Genomic DNA, 16,498 nt, shown 5'->3' on the forward strand with positions numbered 1-16,498 from the left:
CAACTCAGCCCTGTAGGGAGAGGATAAGGCTGCCAGCAGTAACCCAGAATGAATCTGTGGGTTGGATCTCAATACACTTTCCTGTAATTTTACAGGTTAATTGGACCTTACTGGTGTGAAGCAGTTACATGTTAAGGTATCTGTAAACTCCTTAGTTCCAAGAAGGAAAATAAGTAATTTTTTTTTTATATAGCATAGGCTTATAGTTAAGGGGATAGGGAAGTTTGCTACTTGCCTAAAAGGCTGCTGCCTTACTCTTGTTATTCTAACAAGAATTAGAATTACTTAGAATTAAGTAAGATATTTGTGTGAATATCTATATTGTTGAGACACAAAGAATGACCTTGTGCCCTGACAAGTAAAGCACCAGTCAGAACCAACCGAGCCCTGCAGAGAGAAGCTAGAGCTACCCGGTTAACCCAGACTGAATTGGTGGGTTGGCTCTCAATATGTAATTCAGACTGTAATTTTATAGTCAGTGGGACTGAGACTGGGAAAATACCATAAAGGAGGAATTGTAGACTAAGGGCCAAATGTCTTCATTAATTGTATTACATCATTGAACCAAAGACACTGTGTGAGCCTAACTGCAACAGTAATTGTCAGTTTTTCTCATTTGAAATTGTGTATGTGCTCAATATTGTTGATGCTGAAACAATTGGTTATGTGGTACACCTAGCTGACTGGAGTGGGGGGCACTGAAGCCCCAGAGGTCTGACTGCTGTGAGGCCCCGCCACTCTGGGGCATGCGGCTGAAGCTGAAGGAGTCACAGAGGTCTCTTAAAGTCACAGAATCTGTGACCCTGTGGTAAAATCATATCCTTAGTTATAAGTTACAGACATACAAAGAGAGAGTCTGTGCACTGGCCAATGCCATATCCATACTCACATACCCAAAGATTTCATCGTTGGGTGGATCTCTCAACAAGTGGTCATCAATAGAGGGTTCCTGATGGGACCTTCCCAATCAGGGGACCTCATTTATCGCATTGTTCTGACCACATCTAACACCTTATGCATATGCATGAGGATTCCAACCCTCCTTTTTCTTATCTGTACTTCCACACCCCATAAGTTTTGGGGTGCTCTGATTTTCATAGGTTGTTCTCTTAGTTCCCTTTTTCCTTATTAGCATCTTATTAACATTTATGTCAACCTGTTTCCAGGGTAACCTGTGTTCAGAACAGAACTTTCTGTGATGTTAAATCAGGTGTCTTGAGGTCTTGACTTTCTGGATGGATACATTACAACATATATATTGAAACATCACCTATCGGCCCATTCTTTACTTATGTACCTAATTCACACTCATCACTCCTAAATACTTGTTAATCTTATACTCACATAGTCCTATCCTATTTATCTGTTCCTCACACATTCATTATATACAACGTAACATATGAGTTCACCATGACAATAAAACACCTCAATGATCAAATGAACTAAGTGGCTAGATGTTGCACAGTGCCACAGAAGAGGCCACTTGATGAGGGATAGCTCAGTGGTTTGAGCATTGGCCTGCTAAACCCACAGTTGTGAGTTCAATCCTTGAGGGGGCCATTTAGGGATCCAGGGCAAAAATTGGGGATTGGTCCTGCTTTGAGCAGGGGGTTGGACTAGATGACCTCCTGAGGTCCCTTCCAACCCTGATATTCTATGATTTGCTTCGTACAAGAGAGGAATGGTATATTTCAGCTTGGCTTTTCTAGTTTGATGTAACTGAAATCACTGTATACACATGTTCATGTACTTAGCCTGAAATTTTCCAGTATCAGAGGTATGCTATTCTTCTGTTTGAATTTTAATCCAGCACATCCCTTAAATTGACTGTGTTGTGTCTGCCAAATGGTGTCTAGACACTAGAGCAGGTTTGGCTAATTAGTGTAGTCACCCGGATGGCTTGACAGATGTCTGTGCACTCTGTACATTTCTGCAGCTGAGACAGAAATGGAAATGTAATCCATAGGCAATATCTCTGCTAAATCCAAATGGGAATCTATCGAGTATCCTTGCTAAGCTTGTCACATCTGGAAATTGCTCTTTACCTCATTTACTGACCAAACTTATGGACTTTGGGGAAATATTATCTACTTGCTATAACAAGTGAATAAATCATGTTTTTAGTAGTGTACACTCAAATCCACCACGGACTCCTGTATGGTCTCATGCACTTACGCAGTTTTGAAATTCTGTCCAAAGGAGGTCAGTGGTACACTCCCAGTTTGCAAAAGGGAAGACACTAGTGGAGTTAGGCACTTATGGTGTGGTTCACAAAAGACCCATCTTTAGGTACCTCTGCAATCCATAAAAGTCCCACTTGGGTGCCACCTGGGTGTGCAGGTGCCTAAGTATTTTGCAATAAAAGTTCTCTAGGTGTCTATATTTCTGCCTCTCTGCATGCCTACTGCTGCCTCCCTCTCAGTGCCTATCTCCTGCCTAAGTCCTAGAGCAATTCACAAACCAGGGATGGTAGGTATTCAGCCACTTAAGTCTCATGTGGGGGCTCGATTTGGTAGCCATACTCAGAGGCTGCCTACTGGGTCAGGTCCCTCACTCCAGTTCATACTCAACAGCTGGGCAGGGAAGACAGCATCCCTTAGCCTAGTAGATAGATTGTTCATCCAGGGTGTGGGAGACCTGTGGTTCAAGGTTCCCCTCCTGAGGGAGAGAAGGGATTTGAACAGGGATCATCCACCTCTTAGGTGAGTGCCCTAACCACTAGGCTATGGAATAGTCTGATGTAAGTCTGCCACAATCTCTCTTATTGAAGTTCTTTCACTTCAGTTAAATAATTAAATATCAATTGGGCCTATGAAAGATCTAGAATGACTCTATAGCCCAGTGGTTAGGGCACTCACCTAAGAGGTTTCAAATCCCTTCTCTGCCTCAGGAGGAGGGGGACTTATACCAGGGGGCACCCATATCCTGAATGAGTACCCTATCAATAAGTTATTATGCTAAAGGTTATAAGGGAGGTCTTTCTCCTCCGCTATTTTGTTTTGCCCTTCCCCCCCCCAATTTAGATAGCTGAACACCTCTCTTCCCCCAATTCATGGTTCAGAAGAAGAGATAGACATGTCCCTGCAGCCCAGACTTAGGTGCTGAACTCTGAGACCTACCCTCTGGTCGGTATCTTCCATTGGCTAGCACAGACAATTGTTCCTGTGATTTTTCCAAAGCACCTCAAAGTAGGGAACTCAGCCTTGCAATGTTTAAATCTATTTGTGGATCCCACCCCACATACTTTTGAAAATCCCACTAGGTGCCTATCTGCATCTTTAGGCATCTAGGACCAGATTTTTAAAGGACCAGATGAAAGGTATCTATGGTTCTTATTCAGGAAAGCATTTAAGACTTATTTTGCTTTAAACTTAATTTTAAGTCTGTTCTCAACTGTTCTTCTGAATTAGGGATGCTTTCCTGAATCAGGGCTGTGACAGGGTCAGGCCAGATGGCTACAAAAGAGTGGTTGAAGGTAGATACATTAGTTCCAGGTTAAGCAGGTCCCTTTTCCCTGGGTAAAATAACAGGGACTATTCCAGAACACTCAGGAACTTTCTAGAACTAAGGCAGGCAGGCTAATTAGGACACCTGTAGCCAATTGGGAAGCTGCTAGAATTAATTAAGGCTAATCAGGACACGTGGTTTAAAAAGGCTCTCACTCCAGTTAGTGAGGTGCGTGCAAGGAGTTGAGAGGGAGAGGGCGTGCGTGTGCTGCAGGAGGACCGAGGAGTACAAACGCTATCAGGCATCAGGAGGAAGGGTCCTGTGGTGAGGATACAGAAGGTGTTGGGAGGAGGCCATGGGGAAGTAGCCCAGGCAGTTGTATCTGTCACACAGGTGTTACACAAAACACTATAGACAGCTGTGATCCACAGGGCCCTGGGCTGGAACCCGGAGTAGAGGGTGGGCCCGGGTTCCCCATCCCCCCAACTCCCTATTGGATACAGGAGGAGTTGACTTGGACTGTGCGTCCCACCAGAGGGGAAGGTCCCTGGCCTGTCCCCTGACCCAGTAGGTGGACCAGCAGAGACTGTGGGGATTGTTCTCCTTCCTTTTCCCCATGCTGGCCAGTGATAAGGTTATCTGAGTGAAAGGCAGATTTAAGCCATAAAAGTGGCCAAACTGAGGGCTACTGTGAATCTCTGAGGCGAGCAAAATCCACCAATAAGCACAGGACCCACCAAGGTAGAGGAGGAACTTTGTCACAGGGCCTATATCCTATAGCTTCTTAATACAGTGAGTTAGAGAAGAAACTGAAAATAGACAATGGCAACTGAATATGTGTGTTTAGTAAAGTACACACTAATCATTTGTACTCGCAGGTACCAAAAAAATTACTCTCTTCGTGGAGATATGACCTGCTAATTCTCCACCAGAGTCTGGGTTGTAGCGTGTTTAATCCCATATAATTTTTAAAGTCTCAGTATTTCCTTTAAAACAGCATCACAGTTGGTACAATTTATGCGCTTTCTTCATGTGTGAACATACTCCTGATAATGCCTTTGTCAAGGTTCCTCCCCCACTCTGAACTCTAGGGTACAGATGTGGGGACCTGCATGAAAAACCTCCTAAGCTTATCTTTACCAGCTTAGGTCAAAACTTCCCCAAGGTACAAAATATTCCACCCTTTGTCCTTGGACTGGCCGCTACCATCACCAAACTAATACTGGTTACTGGGGAAGAGCTGTTTGGACACGTCTTTCCCCCCAAAATACTTCCCAAAACCTTGCACCCCACTTCCTGGACAAGGTTTGGTAAAAAGCCTCACCAATTTGCCTAGGTGACTACAGACCCAGACCCTTGGATCTTAAGAACAATGAACAATCCTCCCAACACTTGCACCCCCCCTTTCCTGGGAAATGTTGGATAAAAAGCCTCACCAATTTGCATAGGTGACCACAGACCCAAACCCTTGGATCTGAGAACAATGAAAAAGCATTCAGTTTTCTTACAAGAAGACTTTTAATAAAAATAGAAGTAAATAGAAATAAAGAAATCCCCCCTGTAAAATCAGGATGGTAGATACCTTACAGGGTAATTAGATTCAAAACATAGAGAACCCCTCTAGGCAAAACCTCAAGTTACAAAAAAGATACACAGACAGAAATAGTTATTCTATTCAGCACAGTTCTTTTCTCAGCCATTTAAAGAAATCATAGTCTAACACGTACCTAGCTAGATTACTTACTAAAAGTTCTAAGACTCCATTCCTGGTCTATCCCTGGCAAAGACAGAATATAGACAGACACACAGACCCTTTGTTTTTCTCCCTCCTCCCAGCTTTTGAAAGTATCTTGTCTCCTCATTGGTCATTTTGGTCAGGTGCCAGCGAGGTTACCTTTAGCTTCTTAACCCTTTACAGGTGAGAGTAGCTTTCCCCTGGCCAGGAGGGATTTCAAAGGGGTTTACCCTTCCCTTTATATTTATGACAGCCTCATGTTGTCATTTAAAGATGTAAATGTTAAAGCATGAGAGAGGAAGGTTTTGTAGTTTGGAAGCTGGACTAGGACTCAGGAGCTCTGTGTTTAATTCTCTGCTCTGCAACAGACACTGTGTATGGCTTTAGGCAAGGCAGTGAATTTCTCAGTTCCGCATCTGTACAATGAGATAGTACTTCCTTTCCCCAGTTTTGTTTACTTCAAAAGTAAATTCTTTGTGGAGGAAGGGCAGTCTCTTGCTTTGTGTATGTACGGTGCCTAGCATAATTAGACTATAGTCTGGGTTAGGATCTCTAGGAGCTACTGTAGTAGAAATACATCAGCTGCAATAAAGAATTTTCCTATGCTGGGTGAAAATAATTCACTAGAATTAAAACTAAAGTGATAAATTTCCAGTGCCAGGAAGTGTTCCTCACTCTCTTTTACTATGCAGCACCAAGCACCATGATGGACATTTACTAAATGCTGAATAATAATTAATAATTAAGTCCTTTGGAGACTTAATAGTATCCTGTTCTGGTCAGTTCCTCCTATTCAGATGTTTGATTTCGTCAAAGCACAAATAATCGGATAAAGGTCTCCTTTAGGATGTCCCTCCCCCACAAAAAAGTATAGAAAACCATGTTAGTTAATGGATAATTGAAAAAGTTTATTCCTCATCCATATAATACATTAAAGGGGAAAACTGAGAAAACATTACTATCTTCTAAGTGGGTGTGTGAAACATATCTAAACATATATAATATACACTCAAGGTTAGAGCCTTCAACAGTCCATTTTGGTCATGAAGACCCTCCCTTTTTCTTCACAACCTCTCCATGCATCTCTTTGAGCAACAGCTAGTGCCTTGCGTTTCTTTAGTTCCTACTTCCATGAGACTTCATGGTCCCTTCTCCAAATCTCTCTCCTTTTGGGGATGAAACTCTGGTCCCATTTAAGTCAATGGAAAAGCTCTCATTAACTTCACTGGGGCACAATTTCACCTCAGGTTTATTCCTTCTGTTATTTTTTTCCTATATCATTCCTCCAAACCCTTTGGGTGACATCCTGGGCTCAGTGAAGTCACTGGGAGTTTTTCCCTGAGTTTAAAAACTGCTAGACAATAGCTGTCCCTTTGATCACCAGTATGCATTGCCATACTTTTTCTTACTGCCACTCATGACTGTCCCTGCTTTATTACAGAGAGTATTGCTTCAGATGATCAACTGTGACAGCTTTTGAATATTTTAAGTAGTCACATCAACAGTTTTAAGAACTTTTCAAATGGTTCATTTCCATAAGTGTATTTCTAACCCACAAATTTCAAGTGCCTTGGACCTTTTTTCATCAGTGCTCTATTCACGTGTAGGCCGAGGTTTGCCTCCAAAAAATGAAATACGCAGAGAAGTTTTACATAACTCACTGAATACAGCGAAAACCTTACTGCTTTTAAATGTACAGTATTCATTTTATAAATGGCATACATATCCACAGCTGTGCAAACAATGCCATAGTTCAATTAACCAGCCTTAAAAAGGGATGAAGTGGCAATTGCCTCAGATAATTTCAAAACATCAAAGAGCTTTTTAAAAATACTCCAAAAAGAAATGTATAAAGGTGTAATTAATATTGCTTAAAGCAACAGGGCATGCTAATATGAGGTGAGTCCATGTGAAGAATTTGTTTTTATGTACAAGACTAATTTTAAAAAATCCTTGGGGTCTTTTTTTTGAACAATATTTCAAAGCTTATTCATTTATCCCTCAGAATATTTGAAAGATCAAGATCATAAAGGAAAAATTGAACTTGTGTTCTTTCTATATTTTTGGCTGCTCCAAATATTTTTACTAGTGCTATTACTAGTACCACGTTTGGGGGAATTTTTTCCTTCAAAAGACTGTTTTGAGCAGATTTGTATAGGATTTATCAATAGGATCATTCTTATTTTATTTGGTTAGTAATACGCACAATATTTAAGGTACACTTTTCTGAAGATCTGCAGTTTACTTTGAGGAGATTTCATATGGCTACAATAGGACCATTTAATTTATTTTTTTCCCCCACAAAAAGGAGAGATTATTTTCCTTCCTTGGAAGGTGATTTTTTTGGTGGCATGCTCAATTCCTTTTTTACGCCAAAGGAGAGGAAAAAATCATTAATACAGGCATGCACATGGAGGATTTGTGATTTGGACGCTGGAAATTAATTCATTGTTTTGAATGTAGTTGTGTTATATATTTTACATTATACATGTGACTGCCTATATACACTATACATATATACACACACATCCTGCATGAATATAGTCATGTACACTAAAACACAAACACTCATATTACAAATGTCACTCTCTATCCAAATTATCAAAATTCTCAGCTAGATACTAGAGAATTAGCAAGACACTTAACCAAATAGTGTCCCTACTCAAAAACTGGTTAGAACTGCCATACTGAAGGAATATGAAATTAACATAATATTCAGAGTACCTGTTATCAAACATCTTTTGTATTAACCCATTGCTTATTATTAACATTTCCAAAAGGGTTGTTATCTCTGCTAAAGGAGTTTTAATATGATGTACTATGCTTTAGGCAGGGCTTTGGTTGTCATTGACTAGGTTATTTTTGTATCTCAGTTTATTTAAAGAGCTGTATCACTGGTTTGGGCTAGCTGGTGACCATGCTGTCAGCTGTCTTACAGTGATGAGAACATTTTGGGCCAGATCCTCAATTAGTGTAAATCAGCATTGATCAACTGAAATGAATGGAGTTACAATAATTTTCCCCAGTTGAGGATCTGGGCTTCGGTTTTAATTTCACACGTCACAGGACTTTTCTTTCCTCCGTAGACTCAGGTTTAAATAATCCGTAAATTTAGAGACTAAATATGTGTCAAAGCTAAGATCATAAGTAAAACGAGTTTGGTGGCTTAAGCTTAGTTTCCATTGGAAAGTAATCCACATCAGTATTTGGTACAATTAGTTGTCTGTTCAAGAGCGTTTAAGAACTAAGGCAGCATGGAAACTCAATTACTTTTGTCTCTAGAGAGAGACAGAAAGATCCTGCAGGTCAGGGAGAACATTTATTGGCAATCTAGTGCAGTGGTGCTCGAACCACAGCTGTCTGAACTATAATTGGCCTTTGAAAACTTAGACGTGCGATGCTTCTAGATTGTTAACTTTCATGACCACAAATATTCTCCAGAAATTAACATGAATTCAAGCTGTATGCACTAGGGATCAGTTGAGCACTTCTGAGCCTCCTCAACGGTTTACTACAATAAATAAATTCTTTAAACAGGCTGTACAGTAAATGACCAGTGTCGCTACATCCAGGGGGTTAGTTATGGGAGCTTAAAAACATTTGGCAATGACAGAGCATGTTAAGTGAGTTGTGGAGCCATGCACCTTGTAGTCCAAGGGAAAACTGGACTATTCTAAACATTGTGGCACCTGCCAATGTTTTTCAAGACTCTAATCTGTGCTCCTGCAGCTCAAAAAACGCCTTTGTTTGCGGGTTTTGCCTACTTACATAAATAATGACATTTAAATCTGTGGAGGTATTTTAACACCCAGATACTACTCGTGGAACAATCTTTGTTCCCTGCCCACATTGTGAAGATTTTGTGCCACACGGACTCAGTATGCTTTCCTTACCCACAAGAGTTTAGTCTATATCCTGAAACATAATTTATAAAAATATCCTTATATGTAATAACCTAAGAAACTCCCAGTGGACTATCCTTCCCTCCCAGAGTGGCAAAGTGAGGGTCTCATGGTAGTTCAGTAGCAGGTCTATGAACAGAACTCAGGTTTCCTTACTCTAAGCCCTCAGCTCAATCCAGTAGACTTCTGCTAAGTGCACATTTTACAAGGGCAAAATGTTTTCTCCAGTACTGTTACTCCATACATAATCAATGAACCACTTGTTCTAGCAGATACTGTGTTCTCTTAATACAAGATTTTCTTCCAGATGTCATACTCCTGCTCTCTAATCAGAGTTCGGAATCACAAAACATGAACCCTTTCATGATGGATTCTCTTGTTTGCTTGTGTTTGGTGGGAAATGCAGAGCACTCATTTTGGTATAAAGTGTATATTTCTGCATGCAGTGTCCTTCGCTGACTGCATACCTTAACCCTTCTCAGATCTACACTCCAAAAGCAGACAGGGACATATTTAAAAAGGGAATCTTACCAGTTTAAATGTGTTCTATGTATGTATTTAAGAAGATGAAATATTGACAAAAAAAGAAAAGTGCAAAAGGTAAGGCTGCCTGGAGGCTTGATTTTTAAAGATATGCATTTTTTTTCTTACCATGTTGCAGATCTCGCCTTGCAGATTTTTTCACAAACTGCCAGCCTGAGTCACGGTCTATTAGTAGCTGTCTGAAGGAAAACTATGCTGACTGCCTCCTCGCTTACTCGGGGCTTATTGGTAAGAGCTTTGCGCGGAGTGGGTGCTCTCTGAGTGTTGCTTGCAAATGGAACAAAAGAATGACACCTTGAAGGCCTGCTGAAAACAAAAAATAAAGTTAAACATTACACCATGAGATTGTAGGCAGAATCCCCCAATTAAATCAGCAGCCCTTTGTTTTGACTCTAAGATTCTTCTGGAGTAAATTAAGCTGTATAGTAGCAAGCAAAAGAAGGGCAGAGGATGAGGGAAAGAAATGTGCTTGACTGTGAAGAAAATTGGTATGGAAGCAAGTGGAAGTAAAGCTCGAAAACAAAGTGGTCAATATTGGACAGGCCCATTGAGTAAAAAAGTGAATAGAGTAAAAAGAGTAGGTGACACTAAAACTTGCCAGTGTTTGCTGTTCTTAGAAAATCAGGTGGTATTGACATATTTAGGGAACGCTTACCATGAATTGAAAAATGAGGCAGCAATAGACCAGATCAGTCTCATTTCACTTCCATCAGCTGTAGTTTTCACGATCTTCCTATGGCCCTTCAAACTGTTTTCTGAGATGCCTCTCCGTGGAGGTGAACTTATCTCCTGAAATCCTCTCCTTGTCCAATAATTCATTTTGCTCACTGCTACCTGCCTGACTCTCAACCTGGGGACGCTTATATGCAAGTCAAATTTCATATCCCACCCATGCTGATTGATTCCTGATTGGGAGAACTCATCTCGGGGAAGGGAACTTTTCACAGACATGTCATGGCTGGACAATAAAGAAAAAGGGGAGTGTTAAGACTGTAAAACAAACAAATTACAAAAATGGTCACTAGGTAAGGGATTTTTTTCAAGCTCACAGCCTGCACCTGCCATGATGCATTCATAGCCCCTTTTGTTAGGAGTGAAGGCCCCAGCCGAACCCCTGAAGCAGATCCTGCTGTTAAATGAATGTCTTCTGAAATACCGTCCAGAACAAAAACATGTACAGAATGGTCTGATCTTGCTGGAAAATTAAATTAAAAGCAAGTCCTTAAAATGAATAAGGTAAATTATACCTGGTGACTACTAAGAAAAGACACGGTAGTTTTAAAGACTGCAGTCCAAGATTTATCAGAAAAAATAAAATACAGAAAGCAAGCCATGGGAGCAGTGACTGATAAAAATTCATTTGATTCGAGAACAAAGAACTGAGTAGTGAAGAAATCAGATCCAGTCAATGAAATTAAGGGTGTAGCTGCTGGCAAGGAGTAATTCTTGTACTAATGGATAACTCTGGATAAGAGCTGTTGGCAAATTGTTACTGGGCCTAGTGACTTTTGTAGAGGATTTTATTGGATCCATTTTGCAATTTAACCTTAAGGATGACCCAGTTCATATAGAGAGGTGCTTTTGTGTTCCTGTAGGCAATGATATTGCACGAATAGTATAACACTGCATAAACACTTTCTGACACCAGGGATGTGGAATGGGTCCCTAAGGAAGTGAAATCAAAAGGAGATCTAACTTCTGAAGGGGAAAATAAACATTCTTCTTCTCTCCTAACAGCCCCCAGACACGTGCATGAAGATCGGAACTGACTAGTGTTATAGCAGTTTACACTTCTCAGCTGTAGTTCAGATAAACAAAGGAATGTACTAAAACAAACCTTCCTTGTTGTGGAATAACAAGATCCTGATTCTGATCTCAGTCAGACCAGTGTAGATCTGGAGTAAATTCATTAGCTTCAGTACAGAAACTCCAAATTTACAGCAGTCTAGATTAGATCAAAATCAGGGCCAGAGTCGTCCTACTGATATTGTAAAATATATGGGAAGCAGACCCATTTTGGTTAACTCTTTGTAGCAAGCTATTCCAGGTTCGTTCATCTAAATACCAGGCATCTCCAGCTAGCATGGTGAAGATAAAATACTGTTCATTAAAATAGAATGCTGTTTCATTTAGTTACTTCATAAGAGGTTGCATACAATTCTAAAGAGATGGCAGCAAGGTTTTGTAACCTCTGCACTGTTTGTTTCAGGAGCATGAAGATTCTCTATGGAATGTACAGTGGGTCTGCCTCTGCTTTCATGTACACTGATGTAAACTAGAGGCAACTCCACTGAAGTCAGTGGAATTAGAAGTAGAAGAAAGCTGGTGTAAATGAGCGTAGAGTCATGTCTATTGGCAGTAGGTGAGATGTTATACCAGTTAAATGGAAAACAGGTTGCATGGAGTGGTGGTTTTGGATTGTATTGGTATGATATACACAGTCTGAAAGTATATTTTAGAGGAAGGGATTTTTGGTTTTGTGTGGGAGCTAATGAAAATCAATAAATACAGGGTTTTTTTTTAAAAAAAAAGTGATAACCTGTAAAGAAAAAAGACATGATTGTTTGGTGTAAAAAAAGGTTGGAGATAGAAAGATGTGAAACCCAACATATTGGTCATTCCTAAGTTAAGCACACTGGTCCCGTCTCTGCTCCCACACTGATTTCATACAAGTGTAACTCTATTGAATTCAATATAAGATTTTCCATACATTTTCTGAAGCATTTTTCCTTATTTGTTTTCCACATCCTGTCCTTTTAATTTCCTTATGTCTCCCTGAAATTCCATAGGATTTTGTGTTAGTGAACGAGGATTGCAGGATCAAACACTGTAACATATTGCTAGGGATACCCAGAGCTAAGAGCCACTCCGTTACCTCTCTCACCATGGTCCTAACTGTCTTACGTATGAATAATTTAAAACCAGTTTATCAGTGCTAGAAGTGTGAATCTCAGTTACCCAATAAACTGTGTGTAAATCCTGCCAACTACACCACTGTAACATGCTGCTTATGAGCCACTTGTGCTAGCTCTCTGCCTCAGCAAGAGTGAGTTTCGTTGGCAGTTGCACTTTGTATCAGTTCCTGCCCCAGCAGTCTGTCTTCCTCACGAGCAAGACAGCCTTGCAGGTCAGAATCAGTAAATTCCTGCCCCCAAGCTCCTCAGAGATGTTTCTCTGCAGTGTATGGCCCCTATCACTGTATATTCACAGAAGATACTAAGATGGCTGCTCTGTTAAAGAGTCAGTACATCACAGCTTATTCATTTACTGGGGTAAATACACCCTTCTGCTCAAACACAGCACAGAATTTGTTTATAGTAAAAGTAAAACAAGTTTATTAACAAAAGAGAATTGATTAAGTGATACCAAGTAAAAGAGCTAAGTGTAGAGATGGTTACAAGCAAATAAAAGTGGAAACATGCATTTAAAAGTCAAAAACTTAATCTATCAAGATACAGTTTTGTTCAAGATGGCCTCTCTCACCCACAGTCTCCTTTCCAGCTTTTCACTTGTGGGGTTTGCCAGGACCCATCACAGAAATCAAACCACTTGGTTTCTTTGTCTCGTTAAGGTGAAGGACAAAGCGGGGGTGGGGGTGTCTCTCTCTGTTTCTTATATCCCAAAAGGGATTTCTTTGTCGTACAAGTCAGGAAGCCCTCTTGGGAATTCAGTCTTCTGTGATTCCTTGGGGTGCAGGAGCCATGTTCATTCTCTGTCTCTCAAGTTCAGGAACAGGATAAATAACCCCAGCTGGTTTAGCTGGATAGCTTTGTTTACTGCTAATATTTAAAACGAGGTTAAACCCATATTCCGTTGTCTTGGGCAGGCAGACCTATGTATCACCTTTACCTAGGCTGTCTTGTCTTAAACATGTTTTAGTAACATCTTACAGAGGGAGTTTATAACTTCATACATAAGGTTAACACATGCATTTTACAATGATATTAATAACCAGCATGTTGTTAGCTTTCATATGATCCCTCACAAGGCATATTTTGTGCAGATATTGTTGCAGTAGTGTGTGTATACAGGAGAGCCTGAAGTCACAAGCACGTAATTCTGGATCTTGTTACAATTAGCTGATCTTTTGGCCTGGGCCCAATGACTCCTGTCATTCTGCATTCTTGCTGAGCTTCTCTTCCTTCTACCTTGCTGACAGTCCTGTTGTAAAGCATACGTGCTTAGCAATTTTAACAATCTCTGCTAAGCCTGGGCCAATTCCTGTAGTCAAATTTCACATGTTCAGGGTCACACCTTGGTTGGAGGAACTTAGTTAAACTTTTTTTCATTCTTAAAAGATATTCTGATTCGAGCTGGAAGATATGCTGAGGTTCAGGCCAGTTTTGCCTCTGCCTAATGCATGACTTTGATGCCTGCTCCAAATAACATGATACAACAATTGGAAATAGTGACCACAACAGAGCTATTATGACCTATTTTACTCCCAACTGCCATGATTACCCTGCTTGCTTAATGTCCTCAGCAGAATTTTCAAGAGGCCATCTTACAACAAAGAAAAAATTCCACACACACGGGGGATAAAGGAATCCACCCCAGGAAACCAAACATATAATCTACTTGGGTTCACATCTGCCCTCAGGTTTGAATGACAGACTTATTTTCTGCTAGCTGCTTTTTTAGCCACTCTGTTTTTTCCAGTATATACAGTGTATATGCTGTATGTATACCTTCCTCATCCTGTTTTTCCTATAGTCACTGACTCTGATCATAGCTTGTCACATTTTACACTTTCACCTGCTCTTTACACCCGCTTTTATGGCCTTATTACCTCTTCTTCTTGAAAGTCTTACCTTAGTGGCCCTTCCAACTTCCTTCATACCCTATTGTTTCTATTTCTTTATCAAGTATTTTTATCATCAGTTTTTCTGATACTCGTCTATTTTCTTTCCATTAAAAAACTCTGGTTTTTCATATTCTCTCTACATTACTTTCTTCTTTCCGGATCATAAATATCACATATTTGAAACAGTGGGCTGAAATCATCAAAGAAATAATGGGTAGATATTTTTCATTGCTTTATTTTAATTTAATAACATTCCTATTCTTATTTATCTACTGTTACATTTTCATAAATAGTGCAAGTGATATTTGCTGATTTTGCTCTATTCCCCACCTTCATTTCATAAAAAATTTGAACGGTTCTTCTTACACATATGCTGATTTTATGTAGACATTGGGTAATTATCACTACAACTTTTAGTTACAAATTGAGAGTAGATAAAGTGATTGCATTCAACTTCAAAAAGAAGGTGTGGGGGGGTGAGTCTTATCATTTGCAGCTAACTTCAGTTCTGCATAACTTTCAGGATTTCTTTAAGACCGCTTATAATGTTTGTTTTTCTTTGTCTTCCATTTCATTTGTGAAACAATTTAAATATTCCTGTCAATGTCTGAGTGACTGAAAGGCACTCACATAGTGCTGCACACATTGATGTGGTATTTGGCAGCCCCCCTTTTTTTTGAGGATTATAAATTCTAGGCTCTATGGACCAAGTTGGCTCTTTCAGTCTGCACTGTGGGTCTCTAATATGTATCTTCATCCATTCCACATGCCCGGCTACCACTGACAATACATTTGCTCTAGTTGGGAGCAGAGAGAAGTTTGCCCTAAATCTCCAGGCTACTGGGTGTGGAATGTAGGTGCTGAAAAACTTATTCAGCCAACAGCTGCCCTCATTAGTGCAATTCTAAAGTAATTCTGTTGACTTTTGGGGTTGGAATCAATGGAGTTATTTCAGATTTACACCAAGTTCACTAAAAGCAGAAGGGGAATATAAACTTTTAAAAATACTTGAAGAATGAGCCATTTAAAATAATTAAGGGGATGATTGGTCAACCCTTACTCAAGTTTGTGAACGCTTACTTAGACTGGGAATGACTTCAATGAGTCTACTCATTTAACTAAGTGCTCACCAAAATGAATAAGGGCTGCATAATCTAGATCAATGGAGGGCATTTTCAGTGTTTCCTTTAGGACATGTAATGCATTCTTTATTTTGGTTTAGTTGTTGCTTTACCTGAGCCTGAAATGTAAATATTAGAATACTTATCCAATAATTTGTGCAAAAAAAAAATTAAAATGGAAGCACAGATACATGATCATAGGTTGTTGGCAATGTTTAAGAAATGCAGTCATAAAAACATAGACATTTAGGGCTGCTCAAGAGGTCATTTGGTCCAGCCCCTTGCCCTGAGGCAGGACCAAATATAGCTAGACCATCCCTGACAGGTGTTTTGTCCAACTTGTTCCTAAAAACCTCCAATTATGGGGATTCAACAATCTCCTTTGGAAGCCTAGTCCAGTGCTTAACTATTCTTATGGTTAGAAAGGTTTTCCTAATAGCTAATCTAAATCTGCCTTGCTGCAGAGTTATTAATAACTTCTTGTCCTATCTTCAGTGGACCTGGAGAACAATTGATCACTGGCCTTTATAATAGCCCTTAACATATTTTAGGACTGTGTAACGATACTGGTTCTGTTGGGACCCAACTGAGAGTGCCAATTCAGGACAAATTGCTTCAAGCAGGGCAGTTACAGGCCAAGGCTGGGGTTTCTATGCACACCAAGGCAAACCAAACCAGTCAAACAGAGAAGACTTTGGTTCTACCCTACTGGCTAACCACAAGTCACACAAACAATTCCCTTAGACACTCCAGTTTCCCAGTATTATCACCAGTGCCACTCGTTATGGGGACAAATGGTCATGAAAACCAATACCCCAGTAAAAGAAAAAAGGCTCTCTCAATCCCAAAGGACCAAGCCCCAGACCCAGGTCAATATACAAATCACGCTGTTGCCAATCCTTTAGAATCTAAAATCTAAAGGTTTATTCATAAAAGGAAAAAGATA

At 40.1% G+C, this 16,498-nt stretch overlaps 1 protein-coding gene across 3 annotated transcripts in view; it reads left to right on the forward strand.

The window, feature by feature from the left end:
- GFRA1 (GDNF family receptor alpha 1) overlaps positions 1-16,498 on the forward strand; it is a 206,339-nt gene that overhangs the window by 138,797 nt on the left and 51,044 nt on the right. For all 3 annotated transcript variants that reach the window (XM_048857960.2, XM_048857961.2, XM_048857962.2), the window contains one exon: positions 9,746-9,855. In XM_048857960.2, the coding sequence (XP_048713917.2) occupies positions 9,746-9,855 (110 nt within the window). The remainder of the gene's footprint in view (positions 1-9,745; positions 9,856-16,498) is intronic.

The sequence above is a fragment of the Caretta caretta genome, chromosome 7 (assembly GCF_965140235.1).
Source record: "Caretta caretta isolate rCarCar2 chromosome 7, rCarCar1.hap1, whole genome shotgun sequence".
NCBI classification, from domain to species: domain Eukaryota; kingdom Metazoa; phylum Chordata; order Testudines; family Cheloniidae; genus Caretta; species Caretta caretta.